This window comes from Pipistrellus kuhlii, unplaced genomic scaffold, assembly GCF_014108245.1.
Source record: "Pipistrellus kuhlii isolate mPipKuh1 unplaced genomic scaffold, mPipKuh1.p scaffold_m20_p_6, whole genome shotgun sequence".
NCBI classification, from domain to species: Eukaryota; Metazoa; Chordata; class Mammalia; order Chiroptera; family Vespertilionidae; genus Pipistrellus; species Pipistrellus kuhlii.
The window spans coordinates 65,484,218-65,504,897 of record NW_023425562.1 but is presented as its reverse complement, the minus strand read 5'-3'; the positions used below and the strand labels follow the sequence as shown (position 1 = coordinate 65,504,897).

At 40.7% G+C, this 20,680-nt stretch overlaps 2 protein-coding genes across 13 annotated transcripts in view; one reads left to right on the top strand and one right to left on the bottom strand.

Annotated features, from left to right (window-relative positions):
- The window catches only part of SEL1L2 (SEL1L2 adaptor subunit of ERAD E3 ligase), an 80,039-nt gene extending 74,950 nt beyond the window's left edge, over nucleotides 1–5,089 (top strand). The window contains exons 19-20 of the mRNA XM_036419927.2: nucleotides 4,692–4,820; nucleotides 4,970–5,089. Of these exons, the coding sequence (XP_036275820.2) occupies nucleotides 4,692–4,820; nucleotides 4,970–5,089 (249 nt within the window). The remainder of the gene's footprint in view (nucleotides 1–4,691; nucleotides 4,821–4,969) is intronic.
- Nucleotides 5,090–14,840: 9,751 nt separating this feature from the next.
- Nucleotides 14,841–20,680, bottom strand: part of NDUFAF5 (NADH:ubiquinone oxidoreductase complex assembly factor 5) — a 30,879-nt gene continuing 25,039 nt past the window's right edge. For 9 of the 12 annotated variants that reach the window (XM_045574954.1, XM_036418202.2, XM_036418204.2 and 6 more), the window contains 3 exons: nucleotides 15,745–15,828; nucleotides 15,108–15,190; nucleotides 14,841–14,949 (listed from right to left, as the gene is read on the bottom strand). In XM_045574954.1, coding sequence (XP_045430910.1) covers nucleotides 14,860–14,949; nucleotides 15,108–15,190; nucleotides 15,745–15,828 — 257 coding nt within the window. In that variant the 3' untranslated portion in view covers nucleotides 14,841–14,859. Of the gene's footprint in view, nucleotides 14,950–15,107; nucleotides 15,191–15,744; nucleotides 15,840–17,966; nucleotides 18,064–20,680 lie in introns of those variants that run through there. The other 3 variants (XM_036418197.2, XM_036418196.2, XM_036418199.2) reach the window with 3 other exon arrangements.

Below are 20,680 nucleotides of genomic sequence, written 5' to 3'. Positions count from 1 at the left end.
CTCTATTTATCTTCTAGACTACTTTTCCTTCCCTCTCAAAAGACCTTGAACCATCCTGACCTTCAGTTACATATATTTGGTTATCTGAGAGAACAAATACATATTTCTTACAAATCACAATATTGTAACCTAGTAGATAACGCATTTTTGGGGATCCTTCAGGGAAAATAAAAATTGCATATACTGAGTAAATTATAAATAGTCCTGTCAAAAATAAAAGTAATGATGGCACAAAGCATTTTTATTTCTCACTTGTCTGACCACCTATGGAGAGTTAGAACTGTAGTCTTAAAAACCAGAATAGAATTCTTTTCTGGAAAGGACAAGTTAAAGTTAGAAATTTAAAATGATCCTCTCATGAATATGTCAGGATAGAATATATACCTCTTAAATATGGTCACAGCCTTTCTTGAAATAAATATATTTCCTAATGAAATGATTAGAAATATGGGGGGAAATTGTGTGTGTAAAGATTTATTACAGAAAAAAAAAAACCACCTACAAACAACCAAAATGCTCCCCAGTAGAAACCCTGTTACTTGAACTATTGTGTGGCAATATGTGGTTCCATCAGGTATTCTGTGGCCTCATTAAGTGAGCAGGCTAGAAGTAGACTGTTTGAATTTGAATCTCAGCTCTGCCACTTACAAGTCACATGAATTTGGGTAAGTGGTTTAACCTCTCTGTGCCTTAGTTTCTTCATCTTTAAAATGGGGTTATAATATCATCTGCCCTATAGAATTGTCATGAGTTTTAACTAAATGACAGTGATGACTGGCATGTAGCATAAGTATTTAATTATTAGCCCTTGTTATGAAACACTGCAACCATTAAAAATAAAATATTATAGACCAGTGGTCAGCAAACTCATGGTATAATTGTTTGAAATGTATTGAAATGTATTGAAATATATTGAAAGCAGAAGATATAATATTACCCAAAGTGAAAAATTCCCAAATTAAAATTATATGTATTATATTCTTACTAGTAAGAATCTCTAGTAAATATATATATATATATATATATATATATATATATATATATAGAGAGAGAGAGAGAGAGAGAGAGAGAGAGAGAGAGAGCGAGCGAGCCAGGGACCGTAACGCTAGAACAACTGGAATGATCAATCACTATGATGCCCACTGCAGCCAGCAAACCAGCCTGATGGGAAGGGGGGGGGGGAGAGGGCAGCTGGCCACCTCCCAAGGCCCCTCTCCCTGGCTGACCTGCCCCTTATTGCACCCTTCACTCCAAGAGGGGGTGGGACTGACCAGCCAACCTCCTGCAGCACCTCCCCGTGACTGGCCCTGCCCCCAAAGGCCCCCCTAACCCATGCACAAATTTATGCACTGGGCCTCTAATATAGATATATAAATGCTGGAATGCTGGATTAATATATATAAAATATTATCAGAGCTTACATCTTTACAGTGAAATTGTAGTTGATTTTTAAAACTTGTTCACTTCTATATTTTCAAAGTTTCCTTAAATTAGCATTAGTATATTTATAAGAAAAGAATAAATTATTCAAAAATTACCTGTCCCAATATAAACTTTTTTTTATTATTGACAATATTACAGATGTCCCTCCATTTCTCCTCTTTTGCCCCCTCCATCCAGTTCCCACCCCAGGCCTTCCCTATGTTGTTATCTGTATCCATGGGTTATGCATAAATGCATATATGTTCTTTGGTTAATCTCTTCCAGTCCTCTCCACCCCCTCCTCACTGAGATCTGTCATTCTGTTCCATACATCCATACCTCTGGACCCATTTTGTTTGTCAGTTTACTTCATTCATTAGATTCTACATATAAGTGAGATCATGTGGTATTTGTTTTTCTCTAACTGGCTTATTTCACTAGCATAATAATCTCCATATCCACCCATGCTGTTGTACACTCTGGGGCTCCTGTATCATGTAATTCAGTATTTTCATAAGCCAGATCCTTTATTGCTGAAGAATTCTGTATCTTCTATACTAATAATAAAGGAAGGAATATGTAAATTGTCCAGGATGCTGTCACAGTAACATAAACAACCAAACAGCAGGCTGTGTGGAGCAACAAGGCCAGCAGTGGGGTTAGTGAGGGGCAACCAAATGGCTGAACAGCAGGCTTCATGGGGCGACCAGGCCAGCAGGAGGGGCAGTTAGAGGTGACCAGGCCATGGGGGCGTAGGGGCTGTTAGGGGGTAACCAGCCCGGCGGGGGTGGGGATGCAGTTAGGGATGACCAGGCAAGCAACAAGGGCAGTAAGGGGCAACCAGGCCAGTGATGGGGGCAGTTGGGGGTGACCAGGCCAGTGGTGGGTGAGGCAGTTAGGGGTGACCAGGCAGGTAGGGGAGCAGTTAAGGGTGATCAGGCAGGCAGGTAGGTGAGCAGTTAGGAGCCAGTGGTCCTGGATTGTGAGAGGCATGTCCGAGGGCCCTGGATTGGAGAGGGTGCAGGCTGGGCTGAAGGGACCCCCCATGCACGAATTTTATGCACCGGGCCTCTAGTTGAATTATAAGAAGCTATCTTGAACATGTGAACATTGTCACACCTTACATTTTAGTTAGAAAAGTGATTAAGAAGAATTTGTAGATTGCTTTACATAATCTGTTAAATCACTGAAGTTAAAGCAAAATAAACACAAATGTACTACAGAAAGTTTAAGTGTTCATGGGGTAGGAGTACAATGGACATATTTAATGAACTCTAGTCATCATCAAAATACTATTCAGAGGAAATCTTTTAGTTGAGCCATTTGGATTTTTTATTAAATAGACTAAAGAATAGGGAGTCTTTTCTAGAGTCTAGTAATATAATTTATTTTACATGGGTTATCCTAGTTAGCCACAAGTGTTCAGAAATTTCTTTCTATGGGAATTTTAAAGATTTTCCTATCCTATCCCACCTCCACTATAATTTGTGAGGCTGCCTGGGCATTAAATACTTCTCACTATTTTTAGTATAAGCCAGTGACTAAATTTTGATGTTTGTGCCTCAAGAAATAAATTAATAACTATTGCCTGCCTCAAATAAAAATGAATGCCTGAGATATTGAAAAAGGCTGCCTTTCTTGAACAATTCATGTCAATAAGCCTTTCATATGTGGGGCGGGTGACACGCCATTCTAATCTGCAGGGCACTTTCAAATGAACACCCACTGGACTTGTTAGAATTAGAGACACAAATTAGGGGAGTTTTTTTTTTTTTTTATGACATCCATTTTCTCTATTGCCAGGAAGATTTCTTAGAACCAGTCTTCTGAATTTTAGTATTTTAAACAAGCTTATTCCTTTTTTCCCCAAATCAATTTACTAGATCACAAAGCTTTGAGAAAACTTAAGAAATGACCAGCAGAACACAGCTGAGAGAGGACACTGCCCAAGAAATGGTTTAGCACAGGTCGCAAGGATTCATAACTATTGAACTCTGTGTAATGAAGTTCTGAGAGATGGAGAAAAACAAGAAAGAGATATTGAATGGCCACAATTTGTGAAAAATCTCTCTTCTTCCCCTTCTTTTGAAAATAATCCACAGCCACCCAGCAAAGTACAATTCTGGGACTGTCCCAGGTCACTTCAATCTTTAAAAGCAACTCTGCTTAGCCTTTTCACTACATTGCTTTAGAAAACAAAGCAAACAAAATAAGCCATATCAGGTGAAACATTTTTTTAATGATTATGTGCCATCACATAAGCTAATGGTAAGAAAGAAAGAAAGAAAGAAAGAAAGAAAGAAAGAAAGAAAGAAAGAAAGAAAGAAAGAAAGTCCCTAAAAATATAGTGTATCTTTTGAGAAATCGAATTTTAGCCTGAGAACCAAAATAGTTTATTCATTCATTCTATTTAGCATTATCAGAGTTTTACTATGTACTCAGCATATCATAAAACACTGGGAATTCAAAGCTAAGCAGGAGTCCAAGTCCTTGTCTTCAGGACTAAGAGACAGGCAAATGAATAAACAAATTCTATTAATGTCGGTGATGATAAGCACACGAAGAAAACTAGGAATTTTAAATGCTTATTATTATCTGTATTGTTATTTGTTTTAGGGAACTGTACTATGTCTAGGGTTCTCCTGCCTCTTTAAAAGGAATCATACCTAAACTAATATTGGGTCGAGAGGTACCCAAGAAAGTGTTTGGAGATTACGTTTGTTTCCCATGGCTGCTGTAACAAATCATCACAAATTTAGTAGCTGAAAGCAGCACACATTTACTATCACACAGTTTCTGTAGGTCGTGAGTGTGGGTGAGCTGACTGGGTCCTCTATGTAGGCTATGCTCCTTACTGGGACTCGGGGAAGCATCCACCTCCCAGCTCATTCAGGTTGTTGGCCAAATTCAGTTTCTTGTACTTATAGGACTAAGGACTTCATTTCCCTCCTGGCTGTTTGCATTCCTTCTTATTTCTTCCCTGTGGCCCTCTGCATGTGTAGAATATCTGACTTCTGCTAAGCTCTCCAACTTTCTCTCCTGCCCTCAGCCCTGAGAAAACTCTGTGGTTCAGAGCTCAGGTAATTATATTGAGTCTATCTGGATAGACCATGATCTCTCTGTCTTCAGTCCTGTAGCATATTCACAGGTTCCAATGAATAGGACATAACATCTCTGGGGGAGCCATGCTGCATACCCAAGATAAATTATAATATTTTACACAGTGGCTTCTGTTTACTAATGAGTATGGGCTGTTCTTCTATTTCTAGGACATTCACCTGGCCAGGAGATTATATGACATGGCTGCTCAAACAAGTCCTGACGCTCATATACCTGTCTTCTTTGCTCTCATGAAACTGGAGACTATGCATTTGCTCCAAGATATCCTGTTATTTAATGTGAGTTTGTCTCAAATAGATCCCAGATCTCTGAAAAAATCCAGTGAGCAACTGTTGGGTGATGGAATGGAGGGATCTACTCCCCTGAATAGAGTGGGAGGCTTGGATTTTTTTTTTTTTTTTCCTAACAAAATGTCTTTTCCCAACAGTTTACAATGAGATGGAAATGGATAAAATTGGATGATACCCTTGGACAGTACTGGGATTTATTTGCGATGGGCCTCATTATTGCTATGCTGATCTACTTGCTTAAAAATCGCTACCGGTAGGCTCTGGATTCTAGAAAAACCTGCTCATGAGAACCAGTTCACTCACTAAATAAAGAATTTTCTTGTCAAGCTCGAGAGTCTGCACAATTTCCCAATGCCTGTGATGGAAAATGGACAAAGTTTGGGACCTGTCCTCTGAGAAATCATTTCACTTTCTGCTTAATTGAGGTGACCACTTGAGGGGTACTGAAGACTAGTCACCTGAGGCTTCATTACTAACTTATCATCTTAGTGATCTAGTTCTGAGTCAGGGATATAAGCTCCAATTCCAAACCAATTTCCATGCTAACAACCTTTCAAGAGAACAAATGGGTGTCTCAGCTCCTGCAGACATAGTAAGATAGGAAGAAGGCCAAGTCCGGGAAGGGCAGGAACACAGATCCCTCCGATCTGACAAATACAGAAATTACACATAGAACCTTCCTCTTGTGGGGTTGATCCTGTGAACCACATCAAAAACTTAATGAGAAAAAGTTCCTGTGGCATCTGTGCCAGAGGCCAACTCACACTCCTCACCCAGGACTTGGGTGGAATTCCCTTGGAGTACCCATAGATGGTACCAGCCTCCTGGGATAGAAGCTAAAGGGTCCAGATGTCTGTCTCCAATGACAGCCAAAGCAGGAGCCCAGGACTGGAGGCAGGGTGGGCAAGGAGAGTGGAAAAGGCCCATGACTCAAAGGTCAGGCTTGAATCTCAGCTCTGGCTAAAATATAGGAGCAAGGGCAATGTGACCCAAGTTTCCGGAGCAAGGTCTCTGAAAATATGAGTGGTTTAGAGCATTACTGAGACCTCTCTTAGTGGCTGTTTCCTTGTAACACTAAAGTTTTGAAATTACCATTTATTTGTAAAGGATGAGAAACTCTTTTCACCAGAGGGTCTAAGGGTGAAGGTCAGAATGTTTATCCTCCTAGTATTCATTCATTCATTCACTTACTTATTCGCCATGTTTTCCAAGAGCCTACTCAGTACAAGCCACTTGTCACTGTATATAATTTGCTTTTCACTGGTATTAAGTAAAAATTGCTATGTGTAAGCACTTAGGATAGTGTCAGGTCCACAAGAAGCACTCTGGGTTCTCTACTACTACCTTAATTCATTAATTCTAAAATTTCTTTCCAAGTCTTAACATTTCCAAAACTAGGATACACTCAAAATGAATGGCACTTAGATTTGAAGAACTCCTGTCTTATTAGTTGTTCTGCTCCATTTAATAGGAAGCCCCTGAATGGCTGAGGCTCTTTCATCCTTACACCCTAGCAGCCCAGCACCTAGCACCATGGTTAGGACCTCGCAGTGCCCAGTGAATAGGTGGAATGATTGCAAGGGCGCCCCCCACCCCCACCACACATAGACTGCATGTCACCTCTCTCCTTTGAACTCATGAGGCCCTTCAGTCAGACCTCTTTTCTGGTGTATCTCATGTTCTACCTTGAACTACAGTTGAGTGCCTGTTACCAGACATCATTAAAATGAAGGCAGGGTCCCGCCCTATTTACCTGATGGTCATAGTACCCTATTTGGCACAGTGCCTTCACTAAGAATCTCAAAGTACTTTTAGTTGTAAGAAAATACCCAATGTCAGTTTCACTGTAGTCTCCAGTGAGCCCAGCTGTGAGCTCTGTCAGGGCAGAAATTAAGTCAGGGGTGAGGAACCTTTTTTCTGGCAAGGCCCATTAGGATATTTATAACATCACTAGAGGCACAATGCACAAAATTTGTGCACTGGGGGAAGTCCCTCATCCAGGCCTGTGCCCTCTTGCAGTCCAGATCCCTTCGGGAGATGTCCAACTGCCAGCTTAGGCCTGATCCCCAGCAGGCCTGAGCTGGCAGTTGGACATCCCTCTCACAGTCCAGGACCCCTCGCTCCTTACTACTGCCTGCTCACTACTCCTCACCACTTGGCACAACGCTCCTCAGTGCTGCTGCGGAGGTGGGAGAGGCTCCTGCCATTGCGCTCACCAGCCATGAGCCCAGCTTCTAGCTGAGCAATGCTCCCTCTGTGGGAGCACATTGACCACCAGGGGGTGGCTTCTGTGTTGAGCATCTGCCCCCTGGTGGTCAGTGAGCATCATAGCCACCAGTCATCCAATGGTTTTGTCAATTTGCATATTAGGATTTTATTATATAGAATGAGTTATCTTAAGTTGTATTTCATTCACCAGAAAATAAAGTCTAGGTAAAGATAAAGTGTCTTTTATAAAAGGAGCATTCAATCTTCACGTAGGAGCATTAGAACAAATCTCTTACATTTGGAGAGCTATTTGGATTCTGGCATAGATGTAAAACAGCTGGCTGAGGTCTTGTGGCTTATTCCTTTTAAAAGCAGTATCTGTCTACTAATCCATCTTCTCGTGTAAGCAAGAGCAACTTTTACATAGGACAAATGGTAAGTTAGCATCACAACAGCAGTCACTAATTCTTGAAAGCCTAAGATTCATTCTCTCCAAATGAATGAATCTACAGCTAACATATCATGCTTATTATGTGCCAGGCACTGTTCTAACTAAATGTATTAACTCATTTGTTCTTTACAACTGCCTTCCTGAGAGGATACCCCATCATCTTCCCTCTTTTGCAGAAGATGTCAAAACTGGGTCAAATAATTTTCCCAAGACCACACAGCCAGGACAGCTGGTTCAGAGACCATTTTCTTGACCAATGCACTGCACTGCATTGACAAATTTCATAAACAATTTTGTAGGTGTGTGGATACTGTAACTGAATGTAGGTTTTCCTAAAACTGTTCAAATTATTCAATGTCTCTGCAATGTCTAGCATTGTGTAGAGCTAATGATTCCCAGGACTGATTCAAGATCTTGCAAGTTGCTTCCTGATAGTTTGCTGGTCATTAGATCTGAAGATATCATAAAATATAGGCTCCTCCAGCAGATTCAAAACATGAGTGTCAATCCCCAAGGAACTGAACATTTAGCTGAAGAGGAAGAACTCATCAACAAGAAATGATGTAAAATAAATGCTGAAGGAGGGGGAACTAACAAGAGTTCAAGATGGTCTGGGACAAGAAAGCAAGGTGAACTTGAGTTGGACTTAAAGAATGCCTGAGCTTAGCGTAATAGAGATAAAGACTTGGGAGGGCAGACAGCTGCACAAGGACACATTCAAGCACAGGGCTGAGTGTGTTGGGGAGACCGTGGATGCAGTCACCTGTCTGGCTCCCACACACAAAGGTTGTGGCAGGAGGGAGAACACGGAGGAAAAGACTGGTACTTCATAGAAGGCTTTGACCTCAGAAGAAGGCACTGTAATGAAGTTGTTAATTGCACTAGCTTTGTCACATACAGGACTGAAGTCACATGCAGGCTGCCATTTATTGTGACTTTGGAGAACTTCTATAGACCCGTTTCTTCATGAAAAATGGGGATAATGGTACAGTTAGCCACCTTAGAGGGAGATGTGAGGGTTGGCACACTGAGATGTGAGGATGTGACAAAGGCTTGGCACACTGCCTGGCAAGGATGTAGAACACACTGAGCTTTCAAAGAAGGGCTTTACCAACTCATGACCCCTTAGAAGAGGTTAAATAAGCTGCATCTGAGAACAATGCGTGCTCAGCTGGCTTCTCAATAAATGATGTAGGCAACCTGTTTAGAGATCCCAAAGGACTTTCGTTTCTATTTCTCCACTTGGTCCTCCAGCCACCTGAAGCCTGAGCATTTCCTTTTCAGGTGGGACTTATAGTCAGAACCTCATTACCCAGAAGAGTAACCGGGCGCTTTCAACAAAATTCACGGACGCTTACCAAATGCTAAATGCTTGGTGCCTAGGAGAAAATGTCATCTTCCATGAAACTGTAGAAGGCAGTCCACACTACATTCACTATGTCCCATATACTTACAGCAGTAATACATGCTATACCACTTTTGTGGGCTAGGGAACCCAAGGCTAATCCGTGTCCACCTCAAACCTTATCCTCAGATGAAATTAAAGTGATCTCTGAAGGGGAAAAAAGTTCCCAAAACATCAACATGGAGTCTGAGAGCATGTAAAGACGGAAAAGGAACCCTGTCTCTTCCGTTCCAGGACCTAAGTCCTAGGATCAGACTGAATGCTGCCAAGATCATCCAGCCCAACAGCTCATACCATAACATGATAGAGGGGTGCCCCATGCTTCCCTCAGTGACAGGGACTCCCTCCCAAAGGCCATGATTACTAACCAAAAAGGGGAGGTGGGAACATTTTGTTTGAAAAAGCCCCTTAGGGACTTGGGAGGCAGGCGTTTGGCCTCCTTTGAGACTGAGCACCAAACCTGTAATTTTAGATGAAAATCCTGAGGCCAGAAAGATGGACTCGGCCTCAGCCTTGGGCACCAGCAGGGCAGGACTAACCCCAGACCACCTGACTCCCAGTCCCTGCGAGGCCCTCTATTTCCAGTGTTTATTTTGGCAAGTGCTGCCCGATCCTGTGGAAACTTCCTCCCCAATCTCCTATTCTCAATCTAAGCATAAGCACAGTTTAGATTGGAGCTGTTCCCGGTTATTTGTTTGCAGGGCTGGCTCTGACACACCTGGAACCACGTCCTTAGCATTCACAAGATTCTTGTACGAGGTGTCTGGAGATTGGACGGACTACATTTGCATTCTGAAAGTGAAGTCTGTTTACCTGTTTTGTATCAACCATAGAGAATAAGACAGGATCAACTCTAGCTTTTAAAAAGCTCCTCTTTAAAAGAAAAAAAATTTAACTGATTTCAGAGAGGAAGTGAGAGGGAGAGATAGAAAGATCAATGATAAGAATCATTGACTGGCTGCCTCCTGCATGCCCCACACTGGGGATAGAGCCTGTAACCCAAGCAAGCATGTCCCCTGACAGGGAATCGAACCATGACCTCCTGGTTCATAAGTCGATGCTCAACCACCAAGCCATGCCAACAAGGCAAAAAGCCCATTTCCAGAGCATCATGCACACCTGAGAGTCTGGTAACAAGTGCAGCGTCAACGGTCCATCCTGATAGCCAGCTGTCAGCCACCCAAAGCTAATGCAGAGGGAAGTGACTGAGGAAACTGTGCAGTTGCTTAGCTCCCTGAATTTTCAAGGCCAGAGTGTTCTCAAATTCTCTGGTTTAATTTTGGACAAGCCTCATCAGACTTCCAGAAAATTGATCCTAATATTCCTAGGAAGTGAAATTTGAGGTTTACTAAATATACCTTGGAAGGTTAGGTCTATTTTGAGATACCATAGACTCAAACCTCAAGGTAAGAGAATCTCAGAGCCAGTATTTCCTGAAAACAAATGTAATATGGTATTTGGCTTTACATAATTTCAAATAAGAAAGTGATGTTCTATACTTGAAATACCAATATCATATATGCTAGGCACCCAATTATTCACAAAGAAAGCGAATTAGTTATCTATTATTACTGTGTTAATAGATACTCTTAACAAGTTACTCCAAACATAGTAGCTTAAATACAAACATTTCTTATCTCAGTTTCTGTGAATCAGAAATTTGGGAGGTTAATCTGGGGTTTCTGGCTCAGGGTCTCTCCTGAGGTTGCCATCAAGGTGTCAGCAGGGATCAGTCACCTGACAGCTGGGGTTGGAAGATCTATGTCCAAGATGGCTCATCCCACAGCGTGGCAGTCCTCACCACGAGGTGCACTCCACTGTGCTGCTAGAGTGCCCTCTCAGAATGGCAGCTGGCTTTCCCAATGAGCAACCCCAGACAGAGCAGGGAGGCAGCAATGGCCCTTATTAACAGAAGCAACACACTTCCACTTCCATATTCTATTTGTTGGAAAGGTGTCACTAAATCTAACTCACACTCAAAGGGAGGGCAAAGAAGTTCCACCTTGTAATTAATTCATTTTTATGTTTGAAATAGTAGTTTATTTGCTTTTTCCTTTTATTTGAATTTATTGGGGCTCCACCTTTTAGAGAGAACCATGTCAAAAAATTTGTGGATAGATTTTAGAACCACCACAGACACCAGAAACATTCTTTCCTTATCTGTTAACAACTTATCAGGGTTCAATATACCTTCCATTATTTTCAAATTAATATTTTAAATCAACAAGATAAAAATCTGTCAGATATCCAGGCAGAGAATTCAAATATATCAATTTCTCAGGCCCGGAGCAGCAGCAGCCAGGCCCAGAGCGGCAACAGCTGGGCCCAGAGCTGTCAGGCTGGGAGCGGCCAGGCCAGAAGCATCCAGGCCCGGAGCATCCGGGCCCGAAACGGCCAGGTTGGGAGCAACCAGGCCCGGAGCAGCAGCATCCCGGAGCAGCAGCAGCCAGACCTAGAGCAGCTGGTTGTGGAACGGACCAGAGCAACAGAGGCCAGGCCCGAGGCAGCCAGGCCCAAAACAGCTCGCTCCTCACCTGCACATGCTCCAGGACTGCTTCTCAGACATGGCTGGAAACTTTTGGGGGAACTTGAGAGTCTGCTGAATCAAGTGATGAAGGCTTAGATCTGGATGTGTTGAGTTATTATAGCACTGGGGTGTTGATCTGTGAGTGCCTGGATGAGGTTGGTTGATCTATTTGGAAGTGTCTTTTGTGTGAAGTGTATCCTTGGGCATGTGGAGGTATTGATTTGAGAAAATACTAAGTAATTGATTTACTACCTGAAAAATGTAAAGTTCTGAAAGTTTAAGGTCTCTTTCCAAAAAGAGGTTTTAAAGCTAACACCTTAATTTCAATGGAGAAAGGGGAAAACAAGCTCTTCCCACCCAGAACAGGTAATCCAATTCCAGCAAGCATCTATCTTTAAACAATGTGTTCATTTACATTTGAATGGCTACTCCTTTTGATAGCCTAAGGGCAAGTTTACATGTAAACAAGTTTGCTTCTCAGTTCCCAGGGCAGAAAAAAACAAGGTTTAAAATTATTAGATTTTAAAATTTATTCTTAAAAATATAAAATTTTATTAATTAAAAAAAGGGAAATTAAAAAACCTGATGAACAATATTAACTGTTGATTATAATAGAATCAGAGATACGGGAGGGGAGTGGACTGACAGTTCTCGGGGAAAAGGGGAGTGGTGGATTCAGGAAGAGACTGAACATAAACTGTGCACCTATGGATGAGGACAATGTGGGGTGCAGAAAGGGCAGAGGGTGGGGTGGGAACCTGGTGGAGGGGGGAAGAAATGAGTAACCTTTGTAATAATATGAACAATAAAGATTGATTTAAAATAAATAAATAAATAAATAAATAAATAAATAAATAAATAAATTTCAGACCTTTCAGGAAGGCTGGAGTGTTGCAAACACTACTGTCAGAGGCTAACAGTATATGTAGGCAGATTTATCCTCAGGATGTGCTAAGAGTATTATTGGGAGATTATTTTCTTATTGGGAGATTTTGTCCAAATTTGAGTTCACTGATCTAATGAGGCCAACACCTAGATTTTTCAGTGTTTCCTCTTTCCCTCTGTTCTGATTTTTGGTTGAGTTGTACCAAATAATAGGGTGTAGCAACATATTTTTGCCTGTCTGTTTTTAAATTTTTATTTTATGATGGTGCAGCCAAAAGAAGATAGAAGTGATCTTTTCATTATTTTCCCTTCTGGTGAATGCAGAGGAAATCCCATCTCCTTTATAGAAACATAAGGAATGGGACAAAATTATTACCCTCCACTATTGATGTCTACACAGAGATTCCACCTGTTTTCCCGAAGTAAACTCTTCTCTTCACCAGAGCCGTGAACATTTTCAGCCTAGAATTTTAAAAGATCATGGTTTGGAAATTCGTATTCTGTAATTTATTATACAACTGATTTCTGAAAGAACACAATGTGTGGCAGTGCTGATTTTAAAAGGGAGTATGGTTTGGATTTGAGATTTTTAACCTGTTGGTCAGTCATTTTTTACTTTAATTATTTTTTCTCATTAAAATAATTGAACTTAAAAAAACCCCAAATATATCAATTTCTGGAATGGTAGGTCAATTTATTGTTCCATGTATTTTTACATTCACTGGTTGATTCTTATACATGCCCTGACAAGGGATCAAACCTACAATCTTAGTAAACTGGAATAACACTCTAAGCAACTCAGCTATCTGGCCAGGGCTTTCCTTTATTTATTTATTTTTAAACAATGGAGCTTATTTTTTAAATAGCTCAATGTAGATTCCTCTCCAGCCCCACCCCACCATCCACATGTGCAGTTGGCATGAAATAAACAAAAGTAATATCTTCAGTAAAAACTTGATGATTTATAAAGATAAGAAGTACAAGTCTCCCTCCTGGTTTCTGCCTACCAATTGCACCCCTGACAGACATTCAAACACAATGACAGACAGACCCTTTCCTCAGCAGTAACCACATATGTCTGCCTTCATCAAAAACAAACATGAATGCCTATAAACACATATCATTTAGGGAACACAGACACATGGAATTTATCCGTTCCTCAGTCACCAGTTTGCACTTTAATACACAGGGTTTTGGTGGGTATTTTTATTTGTTTTTGTTCTCATCTCCCTTTAAATTCTGAAAATTAAGCTAAAAAATAAAACCTTCCCAAATTCTACTTCCTAGGTATTCTTTACCTTTGTGTTAAAAACAAAAAGGCTACCAAGAGTATCCCAACTTCTAATATTGATGAATTTCCTAACTAAAGAGAGCAAAAACAGTAACTCTTTTCTTACAAAACTTTGGCTTTTTAATGTAGTCTTCCGAAGGATGTGTTTTCTGCACAATTTAATTCAAATTTAATGGAATAACTAGGAGTACAAGGTGAGAGCCAGCCCCTACCAAGGAAGAGCTTAGTGCTTGTATGTTAAAGGGAGGGAGGCAGATGGGAGAGGAGCAAGTACTGTAAAATAAATCACTAACGCTGAAGAAGAGGCTGGGACCAGGCCCAGTTACATGAAAAGGACAGCAAAGTGCTCACCACTGACCGGTGGAAACAAACTCGCACTCCTGTGTGCTTCCCAGCTTCCTCCCTGCTTCCTTCTATGGCCACCTTCCTCCCTGACACTACGCTGTCTGGGCTTAAATGCTTCCAAATGACTGTGATCGCTCCTAGCGGACTTGGATTAGAATAACAGTGCCAAAGGGCTGAAATGACAAAGAAAAGTCCAACCACAAACAGCACTTGTTATCACTGTGCAGACACATTTATGTGTGATTTTGCCTCTTCAGTTATCCTAGGGGGGGCATGAGGGTCCTGCCCAGATCCTGGAGGTAAAAAAAAAAATAAGATTCAAGTTCTGATGCTTTAAACAAGTGAGGAAGGATCCAATAAAGGTACACACTCTTCTGAAGTGAAAAACTGCCTAGTAGCTCTGGAGAATACATAAATCTCTGTTCTCTTCATGACAAAGCGGCAGTGTGACAAATAATTTTGTCGTAAGTATCATATAACAGTCATTAAAAAAAAGTCTATTCTAAATGAGCCAGAACACCAGAGAATCTAACAACTTGTTCTTCCCTCATTTCCATTGCTAGGGTCCTTGTTTAGAAACAACAGGTCCGGAGAAAGGTATAAAATGTCAGCATGTGTAATGTTTTCTCATCAAGTCAGCGTTTTATGTGAACATATTTGTGGATTTTTTTTGGAGAAGTATCTTCTTGCTTTGGGGCTGAATCTGCAAATAAGACACTCAAATCACTAGAAAAGAGAAACTATGAGAAACTGAAAAGGTTACTAAAGATAGTGTTAGGTTATTCTAATTATTTGAAAAGTCTGTTAGTAAATAGCTAGTATATTGCTTCTTGCTTCAAAATGTAATAATTTTGGATGTGAAAGTTACCCATCTCAGATGAAAATTCTGGACCACGTTAACATTGAATAGAATATTTATTGTGACTTTTTCCCCTGTGATACAAGATTTATTTTTCCGAGCTCTCCAAATGACACAGTTGCAGAACCTCTTTCAGCTGGTCTTGCCTAAAATTAATGAGAAAGATTAAAGACATCAGAAATAGATAAATATGTAGTCCTAATGAACCCCTTCAAGCTATTAAACATCCCCCACCCTAAGTAAATAAATAATAAACAGCAAATGGAAACATAAGCCCACATAAAGTGATTGGTCTTACTGTTACCTGTGAATCATGATATTTCCATCCTATCATGTAATAGATCTGATATGTGGCAGGCACCGAACCATCCTCATTTCTATACATTTCTATAAAGACAAACATTGGTTAAACTCTGAAAAAATGCCAGTAGGGAAAATAATCTGCTCAACAAAAGTCATATCCTCCAAAGAGAATGGATATTAGGAACTTGTGGGATTCTAAAAATGCCTCCACACCGGAGAAACTGACAGTAGGGGAGGAGTAAGGACTGTTTGGAAAGGGATATGGAGACACGGGATCTGAGTTTGGAAGGGAGGACAAGAAATCTGATGGTGCCCAGCCGGGGTGGTTCAGTGGTTGAGCATTGACCTATGGACCAGTAAGTGACGGTTGATTCCCAGTCAGGTCACATGCCTGAACTGCAGGCTTGCTCCCCAGTGTGGTGTGTGCAAGAGGCAGCCAATCAATGATTCTCTTTCATCACTGATGTTTCTGTTTCTCTCTCCTCCTCCCTTTCTCTCTGAAATAAAAAAAAAATATATTAAAAGAAAAAAATAATAAATCTGATGGTACTTAACAGGAAAGGAAAAAGCATTAAGGGATAAAGATGACCGGGCACATTTCTCAGTGAGTCCCGGGGGGGAAGGGCCGGCTCCCTTACCTTGGTACACCGCCGCAGCCGCCAGCATCGTGTCTCGGTGCAGGAGAGCTTTTCTATTCCAGGCACAGTTACTCTCACCCATTCCTAAAAATACACTACAGGCAGTTGGAGATAATACAGCAAAAACCCTGAGCAGCTTAATCAATACCACAGATTTACTCTTGTCTCCTCCAACAGCATACCATGCTGTAAGTCACGTAAAACATCCTAAATAATCTCATTTTGCTTTCCGAATGTAGTAAGGCTTCTAAGTGACTCTAAGGCAAAACTACCTAGAGTGTCTGGGTATTAAGACAGTGAAGAAGTCACATTTCAGGAGGTTAGCCCCTGAAATACTTTACTTGCCAGAAATGGTGTAAAGTGAGCCGGTAGGGCCCTAGCTGGGGGGCTAGTCGAAGTATTGTCCCATACACCAAAAGGTTTCCGGTTGTGGTTCAATCCCTGGTCCAGGCACGAATGGGAGGCAAGTTTCAATGTTTCTCTCTCTCTCTATTTCTCTCGCTCTTTCTCTTTCTCTCTCAGCCCTCCTCTCTCTAAAATCAATAAACATATCTTTGGGGGAGGATTAAATAAATAAGCAAATAAATAAATAGATAAAGTAAGTAAGCCAGTTGGGCAAAAAGCAAAGTGAGTGGCCCTCCCAGTGAGTCATTAGGAGCTGCCAACTGCCTTTTGAAGGATGCCACATTTTATGCCCCTTTGAGCTGCTGTTCAAAGGAGGACAGGACACTGTTACGATGCCTCACCCCTTCTAAGCCATAAATGTAATATGCTCATGAAACCTGGAAAAGGGCTCCGAGACTTGTTAGATAATACCAAAGCTAATGTGTTTTCAGATCTTACAACACTTTGCTAGTCCTGAATTAGAAAAAAAAATTAGGTGCATTCTTTTCAGGGGCATTTTCCTTAATGTTTTAAAATTCACTTTTAGATTTCTTTCTTTCAAGTTGCTAGCTAAAAGCTACATTTGGGTTTTCCTAATGCATTTACTTAAATAAAATTACTTTATAAGGCTACATTTTAAACTAGTCCTCAATATTAAAAGGATTTCAAAAGCAAAATCCTTTATATTTATTCTCTATCTACTACATGACTAGAAATCAGTTTCTTGGTTTTGTTTTTCTACATTCAAAAAGAAACCAATAAACTTTTCAACATCAATGCTCTTTATTAGTTTAAAAATAATATTCCAAGTTTTCAATGCTCTGATTGAAAACAATCAACAAATTTGCTGTACTAAATAAACCTTTTTCTTCTCTCCAACCCTTAAAAGGCTCCTATTATTCCCTAAATCATGAATCTCAATACTAAAAGCAATGCCCCAAATCCTGTGAATACAAGAACCTAATTCATGAAGAACAACAAACAAACCAGCGGATTAATCACCAGAAAGAAAAATGTGTATCTCAGTCTTGCAGTCATGACCCAGCTAGATGATCTGAGCAATGGCTCTGGGTCTTTTAAGGTAGTCTAGGATCTCCCAGGCTCCCAATGCTGACATTTTGGACCCATTACATAATCTAATTTTTAAAACATTCTCTTTATATAATGATTAGCAACTATAGGTAAACTGAAAGAGTCTATTGCTGATAATGGTTGTGGTTTCCATGACGGATGATGATTAGATAACAGGCAGCACCTGTGAAAAACAGGTTTCACTTTTTAAATGTAAATATTTAATGCATTTCTGAGAAATGCCTTCTAACTAACTGTTATTGGGATCTGCTAATTGAGATCACTAGGCATAATGCTCTGTCTGATACAGGAATGCAAGAGCACCAATATGCAGCATGGTCAGCAACTGTGCTGCCAGGGCAGTCCACCCCTCATAGGGACGGGCACAGCCACCCTGACCTCCCTCCTTGCAGAAGCGCTGTGATGGGTGCAAAGATTGAGGGATCTGACCCTCCCGTGACCTGGAGCAAAGTCATTTAATCTCTACTAAACTCAGTTTTGGGATCTTCAAAGTGGAATTATAGCACTTCCTAACACGTCCTGATGGGCCTTTACTGAAGTCTCCCTGGGAAACACATATGGGGACCCCTGAGCAGCTCTGCACTTGCGTGTAACAGAAAAATCAGGAAGGAGGTAACTGATTAAGACTCTCACAGTATTTTTAAGGTTAAGTTCAATTGTTTATTAAAAAAATCTAATGTATTCCAGTTTACTAAAAAAATTACTGAGTAATGTCTAAAAAAAATAGTAATAATAACTGAACTTACCTTAAAACTACTGTGATAGTCTCCAAAATTTTTCATGCATTCATCACTGATATACAACTTGTTTTGTAAAATTAGGTCAACATTCTTGACTTTTTTTCTGTGAATTAATAATAATGGCAGCTTGAATGACAAACACCACAACCATCAAGAAAAAAAAAAATGTATAATGCAATGTAAAATACTAAAAAACAACTTGAAGGAAGCACCATCTTCCAGCCTGCAAAGCCGCACAGCTGGAATTCTCCCACACTTCTCCCTCCTCCACTCACCCCCTGACCATTTCTTCCTGTCCCAGCTGCCTCTGACCTCTCATCAAGAGGGTAGTAAGACTTCAGGATCTGAATCAGGCTGCTACAGTGGGTTTAAACCCTGGCTCTATAATTTACTAAACACATCACCATGAGCAGGTGACTTCTCTTTGTGCCTCAATTTCCTCAGGCAGTTAACTATGGTAGCTCTGGCCTCATTTTCCTCATAAATATGCTCATAAACATAGCTGCAGGGTGAGCCTTCTGACACACTAATCTGACTGTCTTTCCTCTGTGCAAAATTCTTCCAAGATACTATCAGGCCCACCTGAGAAAATCTAGAAGCCTCTGATGGACTCCCCTGCATCATTTTCCATCATCTCCCCATTCTACATTTTCAAGCAGTACTGGGTTACTGCACAGTTCCTTAGGTGGAGAAGTGTGGGTCCTCTTACATCTCTAACTTTACACAGCCCACTTTCTTGGCTTGGAATGCAATGCCCACCCTGCCCCAAGCCTGCACCACTCTTTCATTCTCCTGGCAAGCCCATTTAGCTGAGGTACTGCCTCTTCTGCAAAAGCATCTCTGACCCCCTAAGAAGGTTTAGGGGCTTTTTCTCATTTCTCCCTGCACTGTGACAAACAATGATCTCTCTTTACAGCTAAATACAGATGTCCGTCTCTCTATAAAGCATAAGCTCCCTGACATCAGGTACTATGTATTCCCATCACTAGCTCAGTGGTTGGCACATGGTAGATGCTCAATAAATGGTTAGTGAATGAAAACAAAATCAATCAATTAATGTTTGTATCTACTTTGTTAGATATCATTTTTACAAGTTATCTTTAAATAATTCCTCTTAAACCTCTTAAGGACAGGAAATATCTAAGACTAAAACACATGATTTGTGTAAAAGACTTTACAATAAACATAGGGCATTGGCCAAACCTCTTGAAGGTAAATAAAGGACAACAGTTCCCCAAATAATGACCAATTTAAAACCCAGGCTATCAACTGGGAGGGGGTACGAGTCAACCTTCCAGTTTATAGCTTCATTTGGGTGACAGTTAAAAATACAAGCCGCTGTACACTTAAGATTAGTGCATTTTACTGAACATCCAACGTCAATTAAAAAAAACACACCATATAGATCAAATACCCAGTATAAGACTACAGATTCAAATCATAACTCCAGGCTTATTGTGATCACAGACAAGATACTTAACTTTTCAATATGCTCATCTGTAAAATTAGATACTAGGAAATCTCAAAGAACTGCACCTGGCAGAGTAAGTACTATATTTTCAAATTAGGTTAAAACCTCTTTCAACTGATATGTCTAATTCCTAGTCTCTCTTTTCTTTCTTGAAATGAATCATGAACACAGCATTTATTGTATAGCAGAACAAAAATAAATGCTGTATTTGAGAAGTACACTTATCATAACAATTTGAATGATAAATTACCAGCATACCATCATCTCTCAAGCTTTCCAGTAAAGAGGCTCAGGGATCAGGGGGAGCCAAGAGTTAGGGGCGGTGCTCAGGAGGGAGTGTGTGAGTTATGGTCGCTTCCCTGTCACATTGGGCTCTGCACGATAAGGCTGTCAAACCCTGTACTGAAGTATAATAAATAAATAATGACTGTAATAGTAAGTTTTCCACTACACATCTTTCCCCTTGTAATTCTCAAAGGAGGTTGGACAATGGCTCAAAGAGAACTGCTACGAATGAGTAGCTACGAGAAGCGGTAGAATCAGGTAAGAGAGTCCCAGTTCAAGAGTCAAGAAGGCAAGAGTTTGGCACCTAATTCTTTCACTAGGAGGCAAGTATTCTCTTTTAGGACTCCATTTTCTTATTTGTAATGCAGAGATGAAGTAGTTACCAGAGAGTGGTTGAGGGAAGCAAGTGCAATAACACTTACAAAAAATTGTAAGTCTGTAAACAAAGTATTTCTTTTTATAATCCTTTTGTTTTAAGTCACCTTAAGTTTTCAGGTCCAGATGAAGGCTCCCTGGTTTCACACAACACACTTTAATCCATACTTGTTCATGCCATTTGTATAACAAAAGAATCAAACCTCACAAATGCTCCCGGGGTTGTGGGTAAGTTGAGGCTCTCCTTTGAGAGTCACTTTTCCAGCATCCCCCAGAGGTAGATTTTTGCATATCTTGCCTCTTTCACGGCCAGTGCAGGATCTGTGTCCAAGACTCTTCCAAGCCATTACTTCTCTGCCTATTAAAACCCTTGCCCTGCTGAGACCACAACTCCTGCTGCTGTCAGATATCAGGCTGCCAGGCCCTTCTGTCGTTCACCTGGTTCCATTTTCCTCTGTAACCAAGTCCTGCCACCAGCACAGGTGATTTCAGTGTCAAGTACCACAGCCTCTAAGATTTCTTAGTCTCCTCACTACTAATGGACTTCTCCATCACACCTACAACATGTTCCAAAATCATTAATTCAAAT